The sequence below is a fragment of the Colletes gigas genome, unplaced genomic scaffold (genome assembly GCF_013123115.1).
Source record: "Colletes gigas isolate AHSC1104 unplaced genomic scaffold, ASM1312311v1 Colletes_gigas_Sc00033, whole genome shotgun sequence".
Lineage (NCBI taxonomy): Eukaryota > Metazoa > Arthropoda > Insecta > Hymenoptera > Colletidae > Colletes > Colletes gigas.
Genome location: NW_025106662.1, coordinates 2,034,029 through 2,058,646, shown reverse-complemented (window position 1 = coordinate 2,058,646; position 24,618 = coordinate 2,034,029). Strand labels below are relative to the sequence as shown.

Sequence of the window (24,618 nt, the reverse complement as noted above, 5' to 3'; positions counted from 1 at the left end):
AGATACAGATGCACATACTAATCTCATTTGACACGTGTTTTTATTATACAAATTACACAGAATGCTTTCACAACAGTGAAGATTTAGATAACGTGCGTAAACTGCATGATAGGCGAGCCGCAGAAATGACAATATTTATTTATTCAATTTGTATTTTAAAGCAAGTACATCATGAGAATAATAAGTGTATCTTTATCTCCTGGTATACACACTGCATATATTTATAATTTATAAATCGCTCCACCTTTGCCACGATGTCATAGGTGGGCAATAAAAATAATTAATCCTTTCGTTGCTGTTAAGAAACTTGTTACTGTTATTGTTACTCGCTACTTATTACTGTATAATTTAGTGCAAGCCTACAGTGCTTCATTAAAATCAAAGTTAGAACGGCTACTACCATAATGGATGTGCGCGCAAGATGTAAATCATTAAAAATCTGCAAAACTGTAGGAGGCAATTTTAAAAAATCGCATACCAATGGATTTGGAATAAAATGCTCGTCATTTTTTGTCATTATGAAAATTTCAATAAAATGAAAAATTAAGTTAATACATTTTTTTTTGTTATAAACAAATTGTATTTTTTTAAATTTTTTAACGCCATGTTATTGTACATAAGAAACCATTAACCTCGCCCATTAACAATTTTTTTGTATGTCTTTCCGTTTTCGAGATAGCCGTTTCGAGCCAAAACTTCAAGGGGTGGTTTCACCCCTTAAACTCGAGTTACCGCAGCTAAAAAAAAATACGTGTCGATTATTTTTAGCTGCTTTATAAGTGTACAAAGTTTCATCAAAATCGAAGCCGGACCGTTCGCGATGGTTCCTTGCAAGTGTCGCGAAGTCGAATTTCAGCTGTTACAGGAGCATGAAAGAGAAGCTCACACTCGCCTTCTTTCTTGATTTCCCGAAGTTGCGCAAAGCGCCGAGCTCACGTACACGTGACTCGTGCGGTAGTATATATCTACTATCCCCACCTCTCCGTTAGACGCTAAGGAAGTTTGTCGTTTCTAGTGTCGACGTCGATGCACTCAATTATGTACTCAAATCTGGTCACACTGAGTATTAGGCTTATTCTCATATTGTCCGTCGAATGTAGGATTGTCGATTTACAATACCCACCAAATAATATACCTCCTCTGATATTTTGCTATGAGTGATATATCTTCCTTAACATTGTCTTAGATATTTCATGTATAGTTAAGAATTTGTTTTTATAATATATATTTTATTGTATAACATATAGCTTTATTTATCTAATAAAACAAAATAAATTACCCATTACGTAATAATAAATAAATATGGTCTGAAGTATGTATGGCCTCATTTTAACTCAAAAAATTTCGTTAATATGTTACAAAAATGTTCGTGTGAAAAAAATTAAAAGCAAAGAAGTTGCATCATTATGCTTACTTTAGCACCATTGTGTATTTGTATTACGGCACCGATAAGCTAGCATTTAAATTTATTGGCTGTTCTCTTTTATGACCTTTCTGGACAGATAAGAGCGATAAGAGCTCCAAATTGTCCACTTTTCTTACCAAGCTAAGGGACAATGTGAGAAGAATTACTGTACTCATTTAATACGTATCATCAACAATGTTGAAATTAAAAATCGTGTAAACTTATTCCTAATTTAAATAGTATAAAATTACTAATATTTAACATCATAAATCTTCAATGTTTTTGTACTGTTGACAGAGAATTATTTTCATTTCATAAACACACGTCTAGATTACACATTTTAGAATTTGCTTTTAAAACACGGTAAAACGTTTAATAAATCATTAAACATATGTTTAACCCTGGCATTAGTATCTTATTCTCAACTTTAAGTATTGTGAAATTGTTGATAGCAATATTATTTCATAGTAACTCTTTGACTCTCGCATGAAAGTAGGTTATTTACGTTTAATATTTATATCAGTGGTTCTTAATTCGTGGTTTGCACATCCCAAGAGGTCAGATAGATATCTGGGGTCCGCGAACTTGCACATAGAAATATTAAATATTTAGATTCATTAGGTATAACATTAATTAACATTATAATAGCTATTAGACTAGAATAAATCTTTCGAATCAATGTCCCGAATTTAACAAAAAATTACAAGCTTTCTTAGCTAAGCTGCTGTTATAAGTCTTTGGAAACTTTCAAATGTTAATACGAGTATGTACTTTGCTAAGACGGAATTGAAATCCAAAATTCTGTAACAGTATCTGTTCAAAAGAAAGAATTTTGCAAACACCGGGAAACAACACAAAACACTAAACAATTGTTTTTTTTATGTTGACGACGTTAAAATTTACTATCTGACATAAATTCTATCGAAGATGCAAACCTACCTAAGGATAAACTCGTTGATTTCAAAATAAAAAATTTGCTAGAATTGAAATTAAAAGAATCTGAAAATTCTGATATTTCTTGTAAATTTATCTTAGTCTTATAAAGCTACCTCTGAAAGCTTTCATCTTGTTTCATGCATTATACAAATCTAAGCAAGTCAAAATTTTCAACATTAATTCAACTACTTAAAAAACATTTATTATAAACAATTATTCTGTAAAATATTGCATAGAAAGGGTATATGGAGTTCCATTAAATTGCCAAAAGGGCTTTGTGGGAAAAAGAAAGGTTAAGAACCACTGACTACGCAATGAGTGTACACGCCTATTTAAGATTAAGGTGTAGATGAAGAATTATTGTCAAACAATCCATATTCCTTTAACTTATTCATTCATGTAATTGTATTCAGTGGAAGTAGCAATACTTTCTTTACTACCTACATTCTGACAGAAAGTTATTGAAAATATGAATTAGAAAAAATACTACAATTTAATTTTAACTTCCATTATTACACAATATTAACTACTTCTTTCAATGGTAAATAAAGGATTAAATATTAATATGTATGTTTTTATCTTAAGTGTTTCTTCAATATTAAGTAATTGAGGTTCCAAATATTTGCCAATCTATTTGTTTTATTCGTATAAAGCATAAAATACAGTAGACAGTAGACGATCTCTTCTATCCAAACCCTTTCTTCGCTGTGGCTCTGAAACAAACTTTTTTTTTTCTCAATTTCAATTAATTAAAAAAATTTTTTAATTACAAAGAAACACTTGAAACAGCACCGGCAATTCTTCACTTTCAAATTTGACACAATTGTTTCTGTAGGACAAAAATTGGAAACGCTACTATTTTTCTTTTCCTTTTTCTCATATTTAAATCAGTACCTTTTAGGAATTAAACAGCCAGAAATGGCCACAGACCACAGAGAACACTAACTGCACAATCAATCTAAATGCGAAACGGGAAGAATCTTCTTGAAAAAAACAAAGAAAATCACATCACGAAATTCACGGTCAACTTCACAAGAAAATTTGCATTTAAAACCCATGCGACTGATTGCCAAGTCACAGCATGCATTTTGTAATAATATAACTAATCTTCTCTACGTAATGATCATTTTCTATTCCTTTAATACCACTGAAATTAACCAAAATATTCTTTCCAGGAAAAGATTTCTTTTTGTATTGTAGAAATTGTTATATCCTTTGATAACACTGAAAACATCAACGCATCCTCCTGTTAAAAGATTACATTTCTAATGTAATAATTATTGTTTTCATTCGAAGCCACTGAAACTTTGGTAGGTAAACTAAAAATAATGAATGCATTGACTCAGCATAATGGTCATCTATTTGTTGTTCCGACACTATTGTGTGATTAAACCACTGCACCTTCGTTTGCGCCATACTGTAACGCACTTTTAAAGTAATAGTTTAAAAGAGCGTCACAATGTTGGTCGCCAAGCACAAGCACTTGGATTTGTTTTACATTTCACTGTACACATTCTGTTTTTTTCTTTTATACTTTTCAAATATTTATCACTAAACACTGTCCTTTCAAAAAAAAAAACGATTTTGTCCTTTTTCACTGAGAGAAAAGCACAGGAAGCCATTTTAGAATTTTGTCCTTTCACTTTCTTCGGTTCACTTTTCAGAACACATCCACACAAGTCACTTATATAAGTATTATATGTATATATCACACAGATAATTCTACATAATCATAAAATGCAACTTTACAATTAAGTAGACTTAATTACTGTATCAAATATAGTTTAAGCAGATCTTTCATATTCCACCCTTTTCATAAGCAAGATTTATTTTAGTATAAAATATTTAATAAAAATTAAATGAAATTTAGAAATAAAAGATTCCTCTAGGAATTTCATTCGAATATGAAAGAACTGTGTATACACGCGCTAGTGTATAATTACAGTAAATATTAAATCTAGAATCATTATGAGTTACCTGTGATAGTTCGATCTTACTTAAGTGTGTCCATAACTTATTGAATACTGAATTGCTTCATTATTACGTTTTTCATACACATGTAAAAAGATATGATACAATGTAATAAAAATTTGTAATTGAAGATTACGAAAATATGTGTTAAATTCCTTCTTTCGTCCTTATTATGATTTTTGTATTTCATTCAGCAATTCAGACTCATAGAAATTTGATGCTTTTAATGGATATACAAATATTTATATGTCTAGTATCTTCTACTTTAATATTTCCATTATTTGCAACTTAACAAAATTATTCACACACAACTAATTTAATTTTGAGAAATTTGTAACATTGAATGTTTAGAATCTTTAGCTTTCATATATTTAATGTAGGCTATAACTTTGATTTGGATTTGATTTAAAAATTTTTTTAAATTTTGTTTTTAGTTTTATTTACTTCCATATCTTATTAACCCTTTTAGTCTTGGATTCCGGATGTTACAATCAGAATAATCAGTACATTTTGAAATCTCGAAAAATATAAATTTTGAAACAAATTTTATGCTTATATTTGCCCGTTCCAAGCAAATAGTGTTTTCCTATGACATTTTCTTATATCAAAAGCAAATAAAATATTTAATTAAGACGCTCAAATTAGGTAGGATACTCTACATGTTACAAAATTATTGAATTTAAAACATCATTTATATATTAGATCCAAAAGGGTTAATTAAATTCTATTGCCTTTTATTATCGTTAAGAGAGTTTGTTTTATAATCGCTTTGAATTTCTTAAATTAAATTAGTTTTTTTTCATAGGGTTTATTTTTGTACCTACTGTTTTTAATGCTTATTGGTTATACTTCTGAAATAAAAAATTTCATTAGATTATGCACAAAATTTGCAAGTTTTAACAAACTTCGGGTTATCATTTTTTTCCTAAATTTTTAACACTTATAGTTCACTATAGACGTTCATTGAATTGCATGATTGATGCGTGAAAAAGGCTTCCACGCTATTACTGTAAGATTGTTATACGCAGTGCACGATTTATCAGACAAACATGCTTTGAATTGGAATTGGTTTCTTGTAATTCAAGGATTAAAATTTTAACAAGACAAAAAATATGATCCTCTAAAAAAAATTATTATATAAAAAATTATATTAATGTACAAACTCCTTAAAGCCAGACGAATACTTAATATCCATATGAAACTTTTTCGAAAGCTGCAAATAATGTATTTAAAGTGATGATACTAAACACCTTAGTCAGTATACATCTATATATCTATATATTTATGTATCTGCATATATATGTATATACATATATAGATATATATATATATACACACACACGCACATATATATCTAAGCGCTACCCCCCTTAACAACGACGATTACCAGATGATCCTCTTTGAGTCCTTCTTCACTGAGACTTGGACAGGTTCTTTTCAATAGTTCTGTAGAAAATGCACAGGGTGGAAATGCATAAAGAACTCCAGTCCCTTCTGTGTCTTTGTTAAGTAATGAAATAACTCCTGCTGCCTCTTTTTGTTTCAAGTATGACACTAAGTTACGTAATGGTCGAGTCTGCACGTTCGTATCGTCTGTAGAAATAACTGTGCTTGAACCAGCCAGTCCTAGGAAAATAGCATGCGAACTGGAAGTTTGAATTCTCTTTGATACATCATCTAATTTAGGTTGATCTAAACGTAATCTTTGTGTAATTCTTAGCATATGTTTTCCATCTTCATCTTTCATTAAGGCTTCAATTATTTCTGTATCACCATCAGTTAAATGAAACTTGGCTGGAAATAGAGAATTTTTTAAGATTAGTGCTCCTTGCCATACTGCTATTGATTTTCTTGCAACTTCCGGCAACGTTCGGGAGGTTGAAAGCATTCCAGTACGAGTATTCTCTGAATCTGAATCTGAATCAATTTGTCTTCTACGAGGAGATCTTGATCTCGATCTATCTACACCAGGTTCTCTTGATAAAGAACGACGTAAGCTTCTGGGGGTTTCGTACTCTAGCTCTGGTGGTGGTCTACGGCTAGACCAATCAGCTTCATCTCTTATGTAACTGTCTGGGTAAGTTCCACGATAGCCTCCTCTTCCTCCACCTCTCCTGTCGTGCCATGGAGCAGATCCCCTACCTCTAAATCCTCTTGGTCCATAACCAAAGTCACTATCTGGTCCATAGGGATCATAAGAAGACTCGTAATCTACTGGTCTTGGTCTAAACTCTCCGCTTTCTTCCGAGTAAGGTCTTGGCTTAAATCCAAATCCTGGAGTTACATCTGCAAAGTCTACTCTCAGTCTTCTGTCTGGACCACCTAAAGGAAATCCTCTCATTTCTTTCACAGCAGCTTGAGCCGCATCGATCGAATCATACAGAATATAGGCATTACTGTCGCCTTTTATGTAATCAATTTTCTTTATTGCTCCGAATCGATCAAATTCTCTTTCTAGTTGTGGAACAGAAGTCCATGGTCCTAAACCACCAACCCAAATTCTCGTTGTAGGAGTAGCTTTTCCATAACCAATTTTACATTGAAATTTTCCTATATATTGCCCGGAAAGTTCAACTTTACACCTGTGTGCCATATCTAAAGTCTGAAATCTGACAAAAGCATAAGCATTTCCTGTTCCTGGTGGAGGTCTTTTAATATCAATATCATCTACAATTCCATATTTACTGAAAATCCTTCTTAATTCTTCTTCAGTGATATTGATTTCCAAGTTTCCTGCAAAGAGAGTTCTCGTTGCTAGTGGATCATCTTCTGGTGAAACATGATGTAAATAATTAGGGAATTTATCTTTTTTATTTTCTACGCGCTCAAATCCATGAACCGGATGTCGTATCATCATATGTCTTGGTGGACCATAATGGTGAGGTGGACCAGGATGAACATGAGGCGGACCGTGATGAATCGGTGGTCTAACAAATTCATGATGAGGAGGAGGAATCGCTTCGCGTCTCATTTCTCTATGTGGTGGAGGCAATCCAACTGGGGGTCCGTAAACTCTTTCATATCTTTCTAATGGTCTATGTCTATCTGTTGGACCAGGACTTCTAGTGTAATATCTTTCATAATCAGGTGGTGTGATAGATCTTGGACGACGATAAGTATCAGGTCTTTCATAAACTGGCTCAACAAGTGCTACTTTGTCATACATAATAATTCTTGGTTTTGCATGTTTTGCATCTCTAGCATCTTCTGAACTTCTAAAGCAAACATATGCAACACGCTCATCTAGTTCATGAGAAATTCTAATGGAGAAATCACCAAACTTTTTGTACTCTCTGTAAAGAGTATCTTTAATCACTTCATCGCTGGCTTTTGGATGAATCGAGCTGATACAAAGAACTTTATAACTGTATGGACGCTCTGGGGGTAATTCTCTGGGTGCTCTTAAATAATCATCTCTGTGTGAACTCGATTCTACATAACGTGCATGTGACGAGGCACGCGTTGGTGGACTAGGACTTCTTGCGCCCCTGCTACGACGACGAATTCTCTCAGGTGTTATTCGTTCATCACTGGAATCATCATATCTATAAATAGATAAAAGAATTTATAATAGAAGATACATTACTTTTTAATGTCAAGAAATAAAATTACAATAATTCAAAATTACTTGACACTGTCTTTTATGTACAAAAATAATGAAATAAAATGCACTTAATTACAAAAAAGTATTGAACGAAAAAGGTGTAGTTTATTTTTAACATTTTTCTTAAATAAATAAATCTCAGTAAACGACGGTAAAATTCTTACCGTCCCATGGAGGATCTGCTTCGTTTGACACGAGGAGGCGGAGTGTCTCGACTAGAGCTTCTCTTCATATTATTGCGGATTTTAACCGTGATCTTATGTCGATCGTCACGCGGAATTCCAATCATCAACGCTGCTTAACACGGCTGAGCCGAACGAATGTTGAAAGAAAAAAACAAAGAATCGATAATCACACGAAGGCTTTCAGCATGAACAAACCGTCATTCACGAAGTCTTTATCCTTCTCAACGAACACAAAATGGCGACTTTCCTCTTTCTTTGGTTGATTTCCAGAATTTCCTTGCGAGCTAAAAGTAATACTACAAAAATTGAGTTAAACATTCAAGTTCTGCATTTTTTATAATTCTATATTTTCGCGTCAACTTATTTTTTCTAAATTATTGTTATTTTAATTCCCATATGTGTGTATATTATACTATTTGTATTTGCAAGCTATTGATTTGCAATTGACTGCGTTTACACGGTTCGAATTTACGTCAAAGCTATACCATCGATGTACGGTCGCCACAATGACTCATACTCTAAACAAGGGAAAGTCACCAGCTCTAATACCAATCAAAACGCTTCATCTTTCAACAAGCATCCTTTATTGGTACCAGAGCTAGTGTCTTCCTCTAGGGACCAAGAATTAATATTTCTCTCTATACGTACGGAAACATTGACTCTGTCGCAAGGCGTAAACTCTTCCGATTTATGCAATAATGTTGGTAGCTCCTAATTGGTAGAATGAGGTGTTTCAACATCATTCCACCAATCGGAAATCCAGCATCACATATGCATCGTGAACTCTGGGCAGATTTAATACCCCTCAATGTAACTACGTCGATGTTATAATTTTGGTTAATGTATCAATATTTCAACTTTACCAAAATTTGCCGATCATTGCCGATTAGACATTTAAATTGACTGCGTCATTTCATCTCTCTCTAAGCAGAGTTTCGTCTCTTAGTATATAAGTATATATATCTATTTTTTATCATAGCTTGTGTCTATACTATATCTTTAAGGTGAACGAACAATAGCTCTTTGTATTCTTCTAATAAATAATATTATGTATTAACAAGTGATACAGTGTATGAATTAGAAATATGATTATGACACGCTGATTCGTTTAAAATATTAATTGATTTAAGAAAATAATACAAAAATGCACATTAAAGAATCTGTACAGATATATTAAACGCGGGAAATGACACTCACACGTCAGAATCCTTATCAATTCGATATATTCCTAATTTGACATCTAATTTTTAGAATAAAGGATAATATAAATAAAAGTAAATACACCAGGAGGCACCATAAGTTTAAGAATGTAACAAAGGAAGTTTATGGATTCAAAATAATAAAGAAATATATAAAAGGAAAAGTTAACCTTAAATAACTATGAGGACAGGAAGTACCCGCCCTTTTGAGTCAGCCATATTGTCCATGTCTTCCGCTTTGAGAAGCGAGTTACAGAAGGGTAGCAAACAAGATTAAAAGATTGGTAATAGTTCTGTATAGGTTTTCGTTTTTTAATATTCGTTCTATTACTTTATAATTACGGTAAGTCTACTATTCAGATATTCAGAATTTTTGGTAATTGAATTGTTTCTTATCGATTACTTTTTCAATGGTTTATAATTTAGTATAGACATTTTTTTACCTTTCTGTCATTTTCCTGTTTCAATATTTCTCTTCGTTTATTTTACAATTCATTAATTTCTTGATATGTGTTCAATCTTTTCATGTTATAGAAATATACGAGAAAGACACAGAAAATATGTTTTACTTTATAATTTTTCCAGCGTTTTATCTTTCTAAAAATATTCTATAGAAACATCTATATGACCATGCGTAAACGTTAAGTTTGTGTGCGTTTGGTATTCTTCAAATCAATTAATGACTCAAAATTGCTAAATATTATGCGGAAAGATCAATACTTTTCCGATACTTCGATTTCGCGTTGTACGAACTCCTATTCACATATGCCAATTCATTCACGTTTATTAAAATCTATAAATAATTTTTTTGTAATTTAATATTGCATTGTATTTAGTTTAATGAAATATTAATCTTAAATAAATGACAAAATTAATTTGGAAACTAAACTCCAATGTACAAGGTAAAAAATGTAAAATATTAATAATGCAACAGTACATTTCTGCCATAGTGAAAATGTCAGAGCTTAACACAGATCATATTGACTCTGTGGAAGAAGAACTGGAAGTGGAATCAAACTACAAGCCTCCACCAGAGAAAACAATAGAACAAATTCTAGAAACAGACAAAGAAGATGAAAGTCTACGCAAATATAAGGAAACACTTCTAGGGGAAGCAAAGTCTGGCGGTGTTGTTGTAGGTGCGAATTACATTAATTGTTAAAAATAAGTGTGTTAGAGAATTGTTAAATAAGAAACGGCGATGTGAATTTTTTCAGATCCAACTGATCCAAGAAAAGTAATAGTGAAGAAATTAGCACTTTGTGTCGTAGACAGACCAGACATGGAATTAGATTTAACAGATGATCTTTCTCAATTAAAAAAACAAACTTTTGTAATAAAGGAAGGTGTTAGTTATAGAATCAGGATTGACTTCATTGTGCAACGTGAAATTGTGCATGGTTTAAAGTATATTCAGAAGACCTATCGTCTTGGAGTACCTGGTAAGAGTATTGTTAAAGGTTAACTATTAATTAAATGGCAAATGCTTTGTCATTAATTTCGAATTTTTAATCTTATTCAATTTAAATTATGAGCTTAAACTTTTGTATTTGGTTTCTGTTCAATGTTATCATTGCTAGGTGTCACAGGTAATTTTAAAATTCAATACTTTTGTAATAAATGAAATATTTGATTATCAATTATCCATTGATAGCTTTTCATTTGTATTGCATTACAGTGGATAAGATGATGCATATGGTTGGCTCTTATCCACCAAAAACAGAAGTGCAATCATATACTACACCTGCAGAAGATGCACCGGCTGGAGTAATGGCACGTGGATCCTACAGTGTAAGCTCCTTATTTACCGATGATGACAAGCATGAACATCTGAAGTGGGAGTGGTCGTTTGAAATTAAGAAAGACTGGAAAGAATAAGATTCCTTTCATAATGGAAAATCTTATTAACAATCGCAATTAAAATAAAAATGCCAAAAGGGACTCTAATTTTAATAGATATTCAGCCGTAATGCGATGCCATAACTGTATTTTTTAAGTAATAAGAAAAAGAATAACGTTGATATTTATTTAGATACTTTTCCTGAATCGTAAACCTTGAAAGTAAACAATTGAATACAGACCTGCGCGGGTTCGCGCCAGTATATATATATATATATACATACACATAAGTACACACAGTCTCATATACACACACACACACAAAATTATGTCATGCCACCAAATCATGTAGACACTATTTTGTAATTATTTAGATCATGCACAATATTAATCATGATTTGATTACTCTTGCGGTGTGGTTGCACATATTCTTATAATTTTTTTTTTGCTTAAAGTAATTAACAGTGTAAGGTTTTTTAATGCTAAACAAGGCATTTACATATTACTTTATTAAAGATGCTAGGCTCTATTTTAATGCATTTGGTTTAATAAAAATGTATTAATAAGCAACAAACATTTTAATTTAAAGAGAAGTTGTAATTTTAATGTTGGGAATTTAAAATTATGTAAAACTTGAAAACAGTGAAAATTTTTTAGCTAAAAACGCACATTACTAATACAGGACATTTAGAATATGTAACAAAAATATTCGTTATATCGTGTATACCAGTATTACTTTTTATATGTTTATTATATTCATATTGTACTTGTTACTATTAAAAGTATCTGAAGGTATACAACAATTTTCGAAATATTTCCAAACATTTCAAAGCTAGTCGTCAATATGTGAAATTTCAAATTTCAATTTTATTTGAATTGCCAATTATTTTGTTAAAAATTTAATATTTGCAATATGAGAAGATAGTCGTTCCATAAACAGTAATTTTAAGAAAAGTTTTGTAATGTAAGTTGATAGTAACGCTAAGTCATTGCGATTGTAATTCTAAATTACAATAAAAGATAAAGTTGTGAACATAATTCGTGAGAAGGCGAATTTAATATAGATAACATTTTGTGTACGATTTATTGCTGCTTTGTTACTGCAGGCAGCAATGTGTAATAAGTGTGAGTGTATGTAAAATTAGTATAAGTTTTTGTTTCACGTACATTTATAATGTCATTATATGTATAAAGACCTAACCCAATCCGTTATTCAAGAGTGTTGTATTACAAGTATTACTAATTTTTCTATTCTTTGTATGTACCTGTATGAAATAGAGAAATTTATCGTTACTGAATTTGGAATTGAGATATTAGTATTATAGGTGTTTTATCTACCAGCAGTACAGATAAAAAATTGTTTAGTAAGGACTTTTAAACTCAATTTTTTCAGTTAAAACCATCAATAAAAAGAATTAATTTAAATTTAACAAATTTTCCAGGAGATTCTTGTTTGCGGTTTAATCCTGATCGCGTTGTAATGTAAATCCGTTTTAAAGCTACATAAATGATAGAAGGGTGGCAAATTCAAGAGAATTTCAAACGAAGGTATCAATTCTGGTATATTTAACACGTTGATTGTCATGGTTGGTCATTGTAACTGACGCTTTGACTTTTTAACTTTCATTCAAGTGCTTAGAATGAATGAACCCGAATACTTATAAATTTTTAAATATTATTGTTGTTAGGAGCGCTATAAAATGACAAGTGCACCATTGAGCTATTAAATATTTCTATTTTTTTATAGTAATGTGGAACAAATGATGAAGACATTCCTAGAAATGGAAAACAGACAGTCAATGTATTAATCAAGATTTATTTATATATAGGGTTGACGACAGAATGTGATCGACTTAGATAACTCTGGTTCAATAAGAGCTTTAAAAAGATTACAGTCATCGTTTTTTAAAGTAGAATTACATGTTTTTGTCAATACGATAATATAATACGATAATAACTGATGTTAAAAAGAGTACAATGGTATTTGACAATATGATGTTCAAATGAACTTGAATACAAAAATAATGATAGCTACGTTGTTATGTAACATTGCATTTGCTTGACGTCTGTTATGATACCGTAACGATAAGAATACGTAATTTCGTTTAAAAAAATTTCGACGACCTTGAAATCTCAGATTATGTGCACTCGTGTAAATGTTTTTTTCTAGTGCAAGATGCGGAAATATGTAAGGTGCTCGATTATTGAATTTTTCGTATTCAAGGTCATTTGAAGATTATGTATACTATTATGCTTATTTTGATATCAATTATATTACCATAATGACAAAAATGTGTAATCTATTACCACAGACGAGATATATCTCGTCTGTGCTATTACGTCATCAAACTGATCAAACGCGTGGTCGTATTAACAGTTCCCACTGTCCACCGACAGAGGTCTCTTCCAGTGATATCAGACGACAGATCGGTGTCCAAAGGAAACTGCACCTCTACTTACACAATTAAGTGTAAGTACTAAATACAGTGCTGGTAATATTGCATTTATTCTTATTATTTAGCTACCGGAAGTTGAAGGATGGTTTGATTAAAGAAATGCATGAGAAAGTTTAGAAAAGGCAGCCGTCCCGAAGTGTCACTGCTAAAGAACAATGCTGCTGCTTGAAGGATCTGGCCACGAAACGATAAAGACAGATCCTCGTAGCGGGACGAATTATTTTAGTAATTCTATAATATGTGGAACTAAACTTCGCCGATGGGACAATCACGGTATGTGGAGATGGACATTCACAAGAAACGTAACCGAATGAAAGTGGCATTCACCCTCTCTGCTTGAAAATCTAGTCGGGCGGGTTTTGATATGCCCCTCTGAATTTTCACAAGGCAGGTTTAATGTCATTCAACTTAACGTGTTTGCATTCCTATAAATTGAAGCAAGAACGTAATGTTGTCGAATATGTCGGTGAGTACGCTTCCTACATGGTAAATTTATAGTGCGCCCGCCGCCACTGGTCGCGCTACTTCCTTACGTGCGCGGCTGTTCGCAAATTGCCGTGATTCAGGCAGATCTTTAATTGTTAATAACTTTAAGTCGTAGTCCCTACTGAAATATCGTTATTCTTATATCTTATATTCTTGATTTTCGTCTTATTTTGGTCTATAGAATCACCCCCACAAAGGATGACTAATGGTAGCGGGGAACCCTGAATACAAAGTACATAAGTATTCAAAGTGTCTCATATTTTTGTACAGTACTGCAATTACAATGTTATACGGAAGATACCTGTAATATAAGGTTTATTGTTCGCAGCAGGTAGCGAGATTTAAAGCCATCACTACATTTTTTTGTATTCCACCGCGTGGCTCCCTCTGTCTTCTTTCATTTCCAAGTTTCTTTTCGTATCTCTCTTCCTTATATGCTTCTCTCTTCTTCGCAAACTTCTCTTTTTAAGAGAGGATCGTGGGCGGAAATTAGAATAACCAGTCTAGCCAGTCGTGTTGTGGTCGGCGCACGGTGTACGTCTGTTCCGTCTCGAGTGAAGATTTTTTGAAATACCGCCCTTTCGTTCTTTATATTAATTCGTTCGCCGTAAAGGAAAGTTCCTTGTCTACGACTTTAAAAACACGTTAAACTGTCGAGGCTTCGTTCGATTTAAGTTTCCACGATTTCGTTCGAATGGGAAACTCTACGATTTTTTGCAAGTTTCAGATATTATTGGGTTCCCTTCACGTTAATCGATTTTGGATACATCGATAGAATTGCATCATGATAGGTCTGAATTTATCGAGTGCAGCGTGCGTATATTTATACATACACATATGTTTCCTTTTTTTCATACAAATATACTGTCAGTGTTTTAAAAAATTAATATTTACATTGCCAATTGTGGTGTTTATCTTTAAATAGTGTTTCGTTAGTCTAAAAGTTTTCGCTTTGTGCGTCATTGTTTTTTTTTTTTGTAGACTACACTGTTTGTTGTGTCATTTTATAATTGACTTATCAAAGAGTAGTTAGCTTAAAATGTGAATTTATACTTTTGTGATCGCTAGATAATGGGAAATAAACGAGAATACTGTAGAAATTAATTAAATATGTATTTCGAGTTTGATGATTCGCGGTAAATCATTTTATGACCGAATTGCTATATTAGGAATATTCATTTCCAGGATGACTTTTATTTTTTTCAATAATTAACATGAAGAGACAAAAAATACTGTGCAAAGAAATATGATAGTAAAAAATAATCCGAGGCACGGTTAAAATAAGATCTAAAACGTAACGAAATAGTTTCATTTGACTTTTAAGTATTCGATGACACAGTAAGCGCGTGGAATGTCAATGAAACGTATGAATGGGATAGTATGGGATAGTACTCATGGCTGAATTAATAAATTACAAATTAATAAAGATATTAATAAAACAGTTCTTGTTTCATTTCAAATAGGAAATAAAATTGTTTTAAAAATTGTTGTCTAAATAGTATTTTTATATTATTTATAATACTATTTAATATTATTAAATATAAATAGTATTTTTTATATTTCATAGAATCGCGAGATATAAAATGAAACAATGATCGTATATCTTTTTTATGACATTATTATAATCAATTATTAAGTGTATTAGAAGTATCGATGCCATTTTTTCTAAAAATGTATTGTACATTATTATTCGAACGATGAATGATTCGTAAACAGATATAGTATTATCATAGTAAGAGTATTCGATTTAATTAAAAAAATATTAATGTTGCAAATCTTTCGAAGTAATTCGAATTAATCGATCGCCAAGATTTATAATATGGAAGTCGACTTGTGTTTCAATAATTTAAAACTACTAGCAACGGTGTGCGAGGAGGAAATTTTAATCAGCGCAGATATAGAACGTTATAATGCTTTCTACTTGTACAATACAATTTCTGATTACCAAACATTTTTTTATTTTCTTTTTCTAAACGATCGGTTGTCATTTAGGGGGATATTTTATATTATTTATTCTACCAAAAACCTTTGAAAATATCGATTTTTTGTTACATTTTATGTAACATTATTTAAAATTATTAAATTGTTTGCACATAATTATTTAAAATTTTTAATTTGTTGACAGTGCATATGTTGCTACTGAGAATTGTTTTCGTTAATGCGAGAGCTAATGATTCGATAAAATAAAAATCTCGATTACGAAAAATCATTTTGAAATTGCTACCGAATTGCGGTCAATTGGTTCGCATCGAAACCATTCTAATAGCGCATGCGTACGTACAATCGTAAGGCCTCTTTCAGATGAGAGGGTACGGGTATAGTCCTCTCTTTTTCGCGCTTTGGTTCGGTCATTCGCTTCTACGATGGTGAACAAAATTATAAGACACCCTCAGAATTACTAGGATAAAGACTAAAGTGGATACTCTACAGTAAAACGCGTATTTTAATTTTCTTTTTTATAATTTTTTGGCAACATTTTTAGCGTATCTACCCTTGGCATCGATAATGGTTTGAATTTTTCTGGGCGTACCTTCCACAAGCTGTTTTGCATCGTTCAAGACTAATTTACGAAAGAATGTTTTGTTTTCTGATTTTACGTCCCATCTTTACAATTTATGAAGTATTGCATAATGAAACAGAACTAATACTTATATAGAATAGTCATTCGTATTTATTGACAGTATAGATCCTAAGAAGCACTATGTATCTAAGTGTCTGAATATTGACGTAATATTCACAATTAGACATCGTGTCGTGCAAGATCTATTTTATAAGAATCGTTGTGAATTTAATAAATGAATTTTATATCTTCATTAGCTAGACTCAGCGTTTTAATGTAATATACAGGGTGTTTGGTCACCCCTGGGAAAAATTTTAATGGGAGGTTTCCCTGTATTTCTTATAAATAATATGAATTAAAATAAAAATTATAGTATACAGGGCGTTCGAACACCTCTGGGAAAAATTTTAATGAGAGATTCTAGAGACCATAATAAGACAAAAATAAAAAATACCAATTTGTTGATTGAGGCTTCGTTAAAAAAGTTATTAAAAAATTAAATTAAAAGATTTCAAATCACCGTAGAAAAATTATTTTCGATTGCAGGACTCAATTGCGATCATTTTTGGTCAATAGACATACCCCTGAAACACTACCCACTTTTGAGAAAAAAATTCGGGAAATTTCGCCAATTTCGGCGAAAAAAAAATTTTCAAATCGTTCTAAAAAAATTATTTTCGGTTGCAGGGATCGATTACAATTATTTTTAGTTACTACACATACCTACGAAATCCTACGCATTTTCGAGAAAAAAATTCCTAATCGAAAATGTAATTTATAGTTGTCCGAAAATTTCATGTGAATCTTTAAAACATCATAACTCCTGAACAGATTGGACGATTTTAATGTTTCAAAAGGCAACCAACGCGTATTTTGGTGAAGAATATATGGAAAATCCAAAAATATTCGAAAAATTGTTCCTTATCCCCGTAAAGTGAAGAAAACACCATAAAAATGGTCCCATTTTTAAACAGCTATAACTCCTGCAATAGTGAATATATTTCAATGAAACTTTTTACTGAAGTAGAGCTCATGAGTACCTACAAAAATGTACTAGACAACTTTTTTGTTGGGTGACAAACAAAATGATTAAAAATAAAAAACGAATTTTTAAGAAAAATCGTCAAAGGGTAATTTTTCGACGAGAAAAAAAAAATTTCAAGTCGTTCTGGAAAAATTATTTTCGATTGCGGGAGTCAATTACAATCATTTTTGGTCAATAGACATACCCCCGAAATCTTGCGCATTTTCGAGGAAAAAATTCAGTACGGGCGGCACTTTAAACGTTAATATCTTTTTATAGAAGCCTTCATCAACAAATTCGTATTCTTGATTTTCGTCCTATTTTGGCCTCTAGAATCTCCCATTAGAATTTTTCCCAGGGGTGGCCGAACACCCTGTATGTACCAGGGTATGAATGGTTAGTGTAAAAATAAAATTCATCCGACTCTATGTGACAATAAGGGCGGGAAATAATATCGCCAATATCTATGGGAAACATGAGAGACTTCAGAGAAAAAATTTGATTCGCCTCGTACAGGTCTTAGTTACGTTAAATAAATTTATTTAATTTGTTTAGTAGAATAAGAATTTATTTCTCGGTACGCAACATTATTTTTGGTGTTAAAAATAGAATATTCGAACTTGTTACTTGGTGAAATTAGTGTGGACTAATAGAATTAATAATTCTCTGGCGACGCGAGTGACGATTTTAATTATCGAGCTGGAAAATTGAAAATTCGACGGGAGACTAAGGAATCTATAGTACGTCCAGAAGTAACCGTGGCACGAAATCAAGAAGGACGAACAAAGACAACTGCACTGTGAGTAACGAATTTCAGGTATTCTCTTAACTCAGGAGAACTTTAACGTTTCTACTAATTGAATTTAAGAAGGAAGAAGAATAAAACCAATGGCCGGAATGAACAACATTACTGCCTCGCCTATTTAGATTCGCAAATGAAAAATGAGCGCGAGGCACAGTGTAATCGAATAATTTACATTAGTGTACTTTAAGGCAGTAATGAGTAGAAAATCTTTTCTAGGTGATGCCTCGGAAGCCTAAACCGAGATATTTGTTGGCCGTGCTGTTGTTGTTGGTTGGTCTTCTCGACTCTGGTTACTCGACGTCCGCTCCTCAATATCCGGTTTGCAAACCGGGTTTTGAATTTTGGTCCGTCGAGCGTGCCACCTGCTGGCCTTGCACCAAATGTACTCCTGAATTTACTTTGAGCCCCTGCGCGATTTACAAGGATTCCATTTGCGGACCACTGTCGGCCCTCGAGCTCGATTGGTCTTTCCTTTCAACGAGAAAGCGACCGGAAACGGGTCAAAGGAGCTTGGAAGCCGTTACCTCGAACATGCTATGGAGATTCCCAGATTTAGAGCAACAGCAGGTCAGACATGAGTCGAAGGACTTTGTCGACCGCGTAGAGAATTTCAAGAGGAATATCGAATTACAAACAATGTACCAGGTACAAAAAAGAATTTTTCACTTCTAATGCGTTAGCTGGTTCCACCTTCCTTTAGGGACCAAAAATAACATTTTAAATATTTTGAATATCGGGGAAAATCATTGACGAAAATTTATAATAGTCATTTACATCTAAAACGATAGAAATCGATATTTCTTAAACGATGAATTCCCTTTCTATAATTTCTTATATTTTATGATTGCTATCCTTAACTTCATTATTTAAGTTATAGAATTAATGGTTTAAAAAATATCGACTTTTATCGTTTTTGATATAAATGACTATTATACAGGGTGCGTGGCCACTTCTGGGAGAAATTTGAATGGGAGATTCTGGAGACAAAAATAAGACGAAAATCAAGAATAGCAATTTGTTGATTAAGGCTTCGTTAACAAGTTATTAATGTTTAAAGTTCCGCCTGTAGAATGGCAATCTGCAAACAGTTGCGTGCGCATGATAGTGGTTCTCACTCAGCATAAGAAACTCTACTTATTGACGTATCGACAGTCTTACAGTACCAAGTACAAAAAACAATTTTTCGCTTCTAATGCATTAGTTGGTTGCACCTTTCTTTAGGGATCAAAAATAACGTTCTAAATATTTCGAATATCGGGAAAAAATCATTAATTTGATTGTTATTTAAATTAAGGATAGCAATCCTAAAATATAAGAAATTATAGAAATGGAATTAATGGTTTAAAAAATATCGACTTCTATCGTTTTAGATATAAATGACTATTATATAAGGTGTGCGGCCATCTTTGGGGAAAATTTGAATGGGAAATTCTAGAGGCCAAAATAGCCAAAGTCATTAACGTTTAAAGATTCGCCTGTAGAATAGCAGTCTGCGAACAGTTGCTTGCACATGATAGTGGTTCTCACTCAGTATGAGAAACTCTACTTATTGACGTATCGACAGCTTTACAGTTTTGTGAATGAGAGCCACTATCGTAGCTGCTCGCCGATTGCCGTTCTACAGGTGAAACTTTAAACGTTGATAACTTTTTAACGAAGCCTCAATCAACAAATTGGTATTTTTTATTTTTGTCTTATTCTGGTCTCTAGAATCTCTCATTAAAATTTTTCCCAGAGGTGTTCGAACGCCCTGTATACTATAATTTTTATTTTAATTCATATTATTTATAAGAAATACAGAGTGAAATTTTTGTTTCAAGCCAAAGTAAAAAATCAACGATTTTTTAATATTGTTCTTTAATAATTTTTATTACTAAGAACAGTTACCGATTCAAACGACGATACGATATTTTGAAGTATAACAAATGATTGCAATCGATAATTTTTTTTGTGATCCCCTTATATTCAATTTCGTTGAAATTTCAGAGGACAACCGAGCCTCATCCAAGGAAAACGCCTACGTTGGAGGAGAGGATCTTGTGGGATTGGCAAACCGGGGCGCTGATCCTTGCAGTCTGCGCGTGTATTCTGTTCTTTTTGGTCGCAGGATGTTCTGCGTTGATCTACGCAAGGCAGTGGCGCCGAATGAAAAGGAACTTTGATCCAGGTAAGAAATCAGCTTCAAATATTTTGTTCGTGCATCACGAGTTGTTCGAGGCACCACTTTTAAGTTATACCTGTATCAACGAACTTACTCATTTGTAGTAGCTTTCACGTTTGTAACCCGATTTACGAATGATCTACAGGAGTTTTCTTTCAATTGGGACAAGGAGGGACATAAATATTATTTTTGTAGGCGGCGTAGTGGAAAAGATTTTAAAGTTAAATCAATTTCTTTTAATGGATCTGTATATTTTCATTTATGTGAGCATATCATTCTGTGACAAATTCATTGACCTATAACAAGTCTAGTACTCGAGTAAGCACCTTAAGTGTAATAAAATCTACAAAATCTCACAGCCTCGTACCATAATGTTTACTTTTCTAAATATTACTGTACGGCGAGCAAGTCGTCGGTTTAATTTTTCAATTTGTCTTTTCCAGATTCATTCTCTTCCATTCGACCCAAGCCTATTTATTTTATTTTCATCCGAGAAATTCACGTATTTTTTTGGTAAATTTGTTAACTTCAATGTTCTACGTACTTCTTCAATACTAATATTAATATCATCAAATGCTTTCAACTTATGTTTTACCTTTATGATATTATCAACTTTTACTGATCGTATAGAGTGGATTACGTTGTTACGAACGGTGCGCGATTAGGTTTGGACAGGAAAAGTAATGGAGGTCCGGAAATGGAATCGAAATAAAATTAATATATGATAGGAGAATAATAGTAATAGAAGATAAAGGTTCTATTGAACTGTCTCGATACATGATAGTTTGAAACAGTTATTTGTGAAACCTTTTCAATCCCTGGTTAATTGACAGTACCACAATACGGAAGGAGATACGAGGAATAACTGTTATGAAAAATTCAAGGCCACGAACTTTGTTAGATTCAATTCCGAAGGATTAATACATGAACTGTGGAGGGGGATAAGAAGTCGTTTAAAATGCCAGGCAGATTTTCTTCATTAGAGAGCCGCTCACGACCTATGCTCACCTTGGCTCGATCTATCACGCCCGGATATGACGTTCCGGTGCTCGATGTCTCTCTATTTTTTACGAAGCTATGTTCTGCGTTCTCTTTGTAGTTATCTGTCACCATTGTTTTTAACCGTTTTTTTTTTCATTGGAATAAATAATGTGTTTTTGTTTACAAGCTGTCAATCTCATCGTTTTAGACATATGGCTTATCCTAGTTGCGTGGGACACCCTGTATAACACGCCTCCTTCTTCAGCTCCTCGTGTGTAACAATAGTACCGGAGGCACATCAATTATTAAATAAAATTTTCGAAACGAGAGTTATATTAAAAACAGACTACGCTTGCTTCTGAAAGTAAATAAGTAATTTGTACTAAATATATTTTAAAACAATGCGAATGATAAGTATGTATCTTCTGATTCGATCGACAAGCAAACATGTAATAATTTAATGATCAACAATTATTGAATTAATCATGACCTTTGATTACAACCACTTTGATCACATTGCTTGTTCATTGACCAACGATTATTGATTATTTGATAATTGGTAGTCAGGATTAATAGCATGTTTTTATATTCATCATAATCTTCAGTCATCGATGGGATCACGTTTTGCCCAACTCTGACTTTAGACTGGAGCGAAGCTGTCGCTAGATTCATCCCATGAAGCCTTGAGAAAGCAAACCGCATTCCACAGCTGTACAACTCGCATTCCAGGCTCCGTAGACGATATCGTCGTCCTATGATTCTCAGCCAAACTATCGATTAGAAATAAACGACAGACTCGGAATTTTACTCTTCGAAATTCTTAAACTACGAAATTTTTTATATCTCAATTCGATACGATTATGACAAACATTATGTACTCATTTTCGCACGAAAAATTCATTTAAATAATTTTTAATCATTCAGAGATGCATGTTTGACCTACGACCATATCATGATATGGACTGTTTAATTTGTGGTGTAAGTCCGTGTTTAGAAAAAATTGTCAAAACAAAAAATTTATATTTAACTTTATATTTATGGACAATTTGTAATTCAAATTTTTAAATATTTGTTTAGAGCAATTGAAATTTCTAATATAGCTCTTAATTCTATTATTTAACAAATTAAAGATCATCGTGATATTTGCCATCTGAAATTTCTTCCTATTACAAAATATAACAAAAGTGTTCAAGGTGCTCCAGTTATTTCATTAACCCTCTACGTGCCAAATTTGGCGACTTTATGTCTGAACAATGTATAAGTCGTTCAAGTGATTTATCTTACTGTAATCATTTGTATTGCACTGCAATGTTTATTACATGAATTATGTAACTATCAAGTGATATAAATAATTGTTTGAATTGTATAGATTAAAATGAGAATCTTTTGGTACTTGCAGTGGGCTTAGAAGAGATTTCGTCTCGGCTGAATTTAATGGTCAAGGCGGAACTAGCGGAACTGGTTGCGGGCACGTCCATCAATTCAGGTGATCCAGAAAAGAGGTGTCAGTACCTACAAAAACTCTTAGGTAAGAAAATTTAGTGAATTTGAAACGATTTCAGACATTTTCAATTCGATTAAAAAGTAAGAAAGTAAAGAGATATTAATTATAGATATCGCGTAAGCGTTATTCGAGAAAAATTCATATGATAAAGTCCTTGATCATTATATCTAATAATGGACTTAAGAAACTAAAAATTTAGGTATTTAAATTCGTTAGGGGCACTTTTTTTACAAGCTAAATGTGTTTCTATAATCTTTTATCCGGACTACACTGATGTAGTTGATTTTTTGCCTAAACGTCACTAAACTCGATCTAGACCACTGTGCAGTGTGACAAGCCAGTTGAAACTAAGCGAGATGAAATACTTCATTGAGAGCAGATTACAGGATGGTAACCTGTATAGAACAACCCATGTAAATCAATTTCTTTGATGGTGTCGTAATAGTAAAGAAGCCAGCGAATGATAATCTCTGCTATGAACTCACCCAAACACGGTATCTTCAATTGTAAACAAAATATAGATTGGCCAGAGCACGAAAGACAGAGAGAATGAGCTGTGTGCAAAAATATGAAGAATTGCACTTAATAAAAGTAGTTAGAAAATTACAATCACACAAGATAATTCGCTGCAGATAAGTACAGTGATTCCAAAAAAGTTATGGCGCAACAACCAATTTTCATTTTTCTAAAGATGCGGCCGTTTTCTCTGTAGCGCGACACGCAGTCGCTTCAGCATTTCCAAATAATATTCTTTATTTATTGTGCGATCTTGTGGGATGTGTTCGTGGTGGACAACACCTTTGCCATCAAAGATCAAAATGTTTTTGTTATTTTTGTACAGATCGAAAGGGAGAACCTCCTGTAATGATCAGTTGGCCGGATGTCAGTGGAAACCTTTATATAGAGGAGGGTCGGACTACAAAAGGAAAGAAGCTACAAATTCCTAGAATTCATCGAAACATTGATACGATTTTAAATAAAAAAAAAAATCCAACGTTTGATAAATAAAAATTGAAATAGTATTAATAACTTTTTAAAATATTTGATTAAAAATTACCTTGATGGTACATATTTTGTATTTATATTTGCATTTACGACTCGTTCGACAAGGATTGCAGATAGAGAAACACTGAAATAATGAAAGTAACAAATATCGCCAATTATACACAAGATATTTTGTATTATTATTAAAAATGTAATAACTGCCAAGCACTTATAATCAATTTTTGTTATTTAAGCAAGTGCATAAAGTCTTCGTTCGAAGTTCCGAAATTCGATTAAAATCGAGCGACGATCGACTTAGCCTATCGATTATTTATTTCTTTTTATTAGTATTAGAAACTGCCATTTTTAAACGATAACTTTACAATGTACATACCGAAATATCGAATAAAATTATATACACGGTGAAAGTAAATTTTCTTTATTCGTTTTCGTGAGGGTTTCGATATTGAAAATGAAATAGAGAAGTCCAAGAATTGTTTAAATCGCTAAATTTAATT

The 24,618-nt window shown here is 32.5% G+C and overlaps 3 protein-coding genes across 9 annotated transcripts; 2 read left to right on the top strand and 1 right to left on the bottom strand.

Annotated features, from left to right (window-relative positions):
* Nucleotides 1–2,987: 2,987 nt before the first annotated feature.
* On the bottom strand, nucleotides 2,988–8,536 carry LOC122402067 (RNA-binding protein spenito-like). Its single transcript, XM_043404582.1, has 2 exons — nucleotides 8,081–8,536; nucleotides 2,988–7,857 (listed from the first exon to the last, which is right to left on the bottom strand). Exons 1-2 carry the CDS (start codon nucleotides 8,203–8,205, stop codon nucleotides 5,667–5,669), a joined length of 2,316 nt encoding a protein of 771 aa, XP_043260517.1. The 5' UTR covers nucleotides 8,206–8,536; the 3' UTR covers nucleotides 2,988–5,666.
* Nucleotides 8,537–9,109: 573 nt separating this feature from the next.
* Nucleotides 9,110–11,818, top strand: LOC122402098 (rho GDP-dissociation inhibitor 2-like). 3 transcript variants are annotated; one of them, XM_043404633.1, is made up of 5 exons: nucleotides 9,110–9,643; nucleotides 10,235–10,439; nucleotides 10,518–10,742; nucleotides 10,881–10,889; nucleotides 10,979–11,818. In XM_043404633.1, exons 2-5 carry the CDS (start codon nucleotides 10,256–10,258, stop codon nucleotides 11,176–11,178), a joined length of 618 nt encoding a protein of 205 aa, XP_043260568.1. In that variant the 5' UTR covers nucleotides 9,110–9,643; nucleotides 10,235–10,255; the 3' UTR covers nucleotides 11,179–11,818. The 3 variants fall into 3 exon arrangements, with proteins under 3 accessions (XP_043260568.1, XP_043260567.1, XP_043260569.1); XM_043404632.1 differs by having other exon boundaries at nucleotides 9,114–9,643; nucleotides 10,251–10,439; XM_043404634.1 differs by lacking the exon at nucleotides 10,881–10,889 and having other exon boundaries at nucleotides 9,120–9,643; nucleotides 10,251–10,439.
* Nucleotides 11,819–14,610: 2,792 nt separating this feature from the next.
* On the top strand, nucleotides 14,611–24,517 carry LOC122402118 (tumor necrosis factor receptor superfamily member wengen-like). 5 transcript variants are annotated; one of them, XM_043404671.1, is made up of 6 exons: nucleotides 14,611–14,894; nucleotides 18,275–18,464; nucleotides 18,687–19,115; nucleotides 20,457–20,637; nucleotides 23,012–23,140; nucleotides 23,958–24,517. In XM_043404671.1, the coding sequence occupies exons 3-6, from the start codon at nucleotides 18,690–18,692 to the stop codon at nucleotides 24,122–24,124; spliced, it is 903 nt and encodes a 300-aa protein (XP_043260606.1). In that variant the 5' UTR covers nucleotides 14,611–14,894; nucleotides 18,275–18,464; nucleotides 18,687–18,689; the 3' UTR covers nucleotides 24,125–24,517. The 5 variants fall into 5 exon arrangements, with proteins under 5 accessions (XP_043260606.1, XP_043260604.1, XP_043260607.1 ...); XM_043404669.1 differs by having other exon boundaries at nucleotides 18,275–18,468; XM_043404672.1 differs by lacking the exon at nucleotides 18,275–18,464.
* The last annotated feature ends 101 nt before the right edge of the window (nucleotides 24,518–24,618 follow it).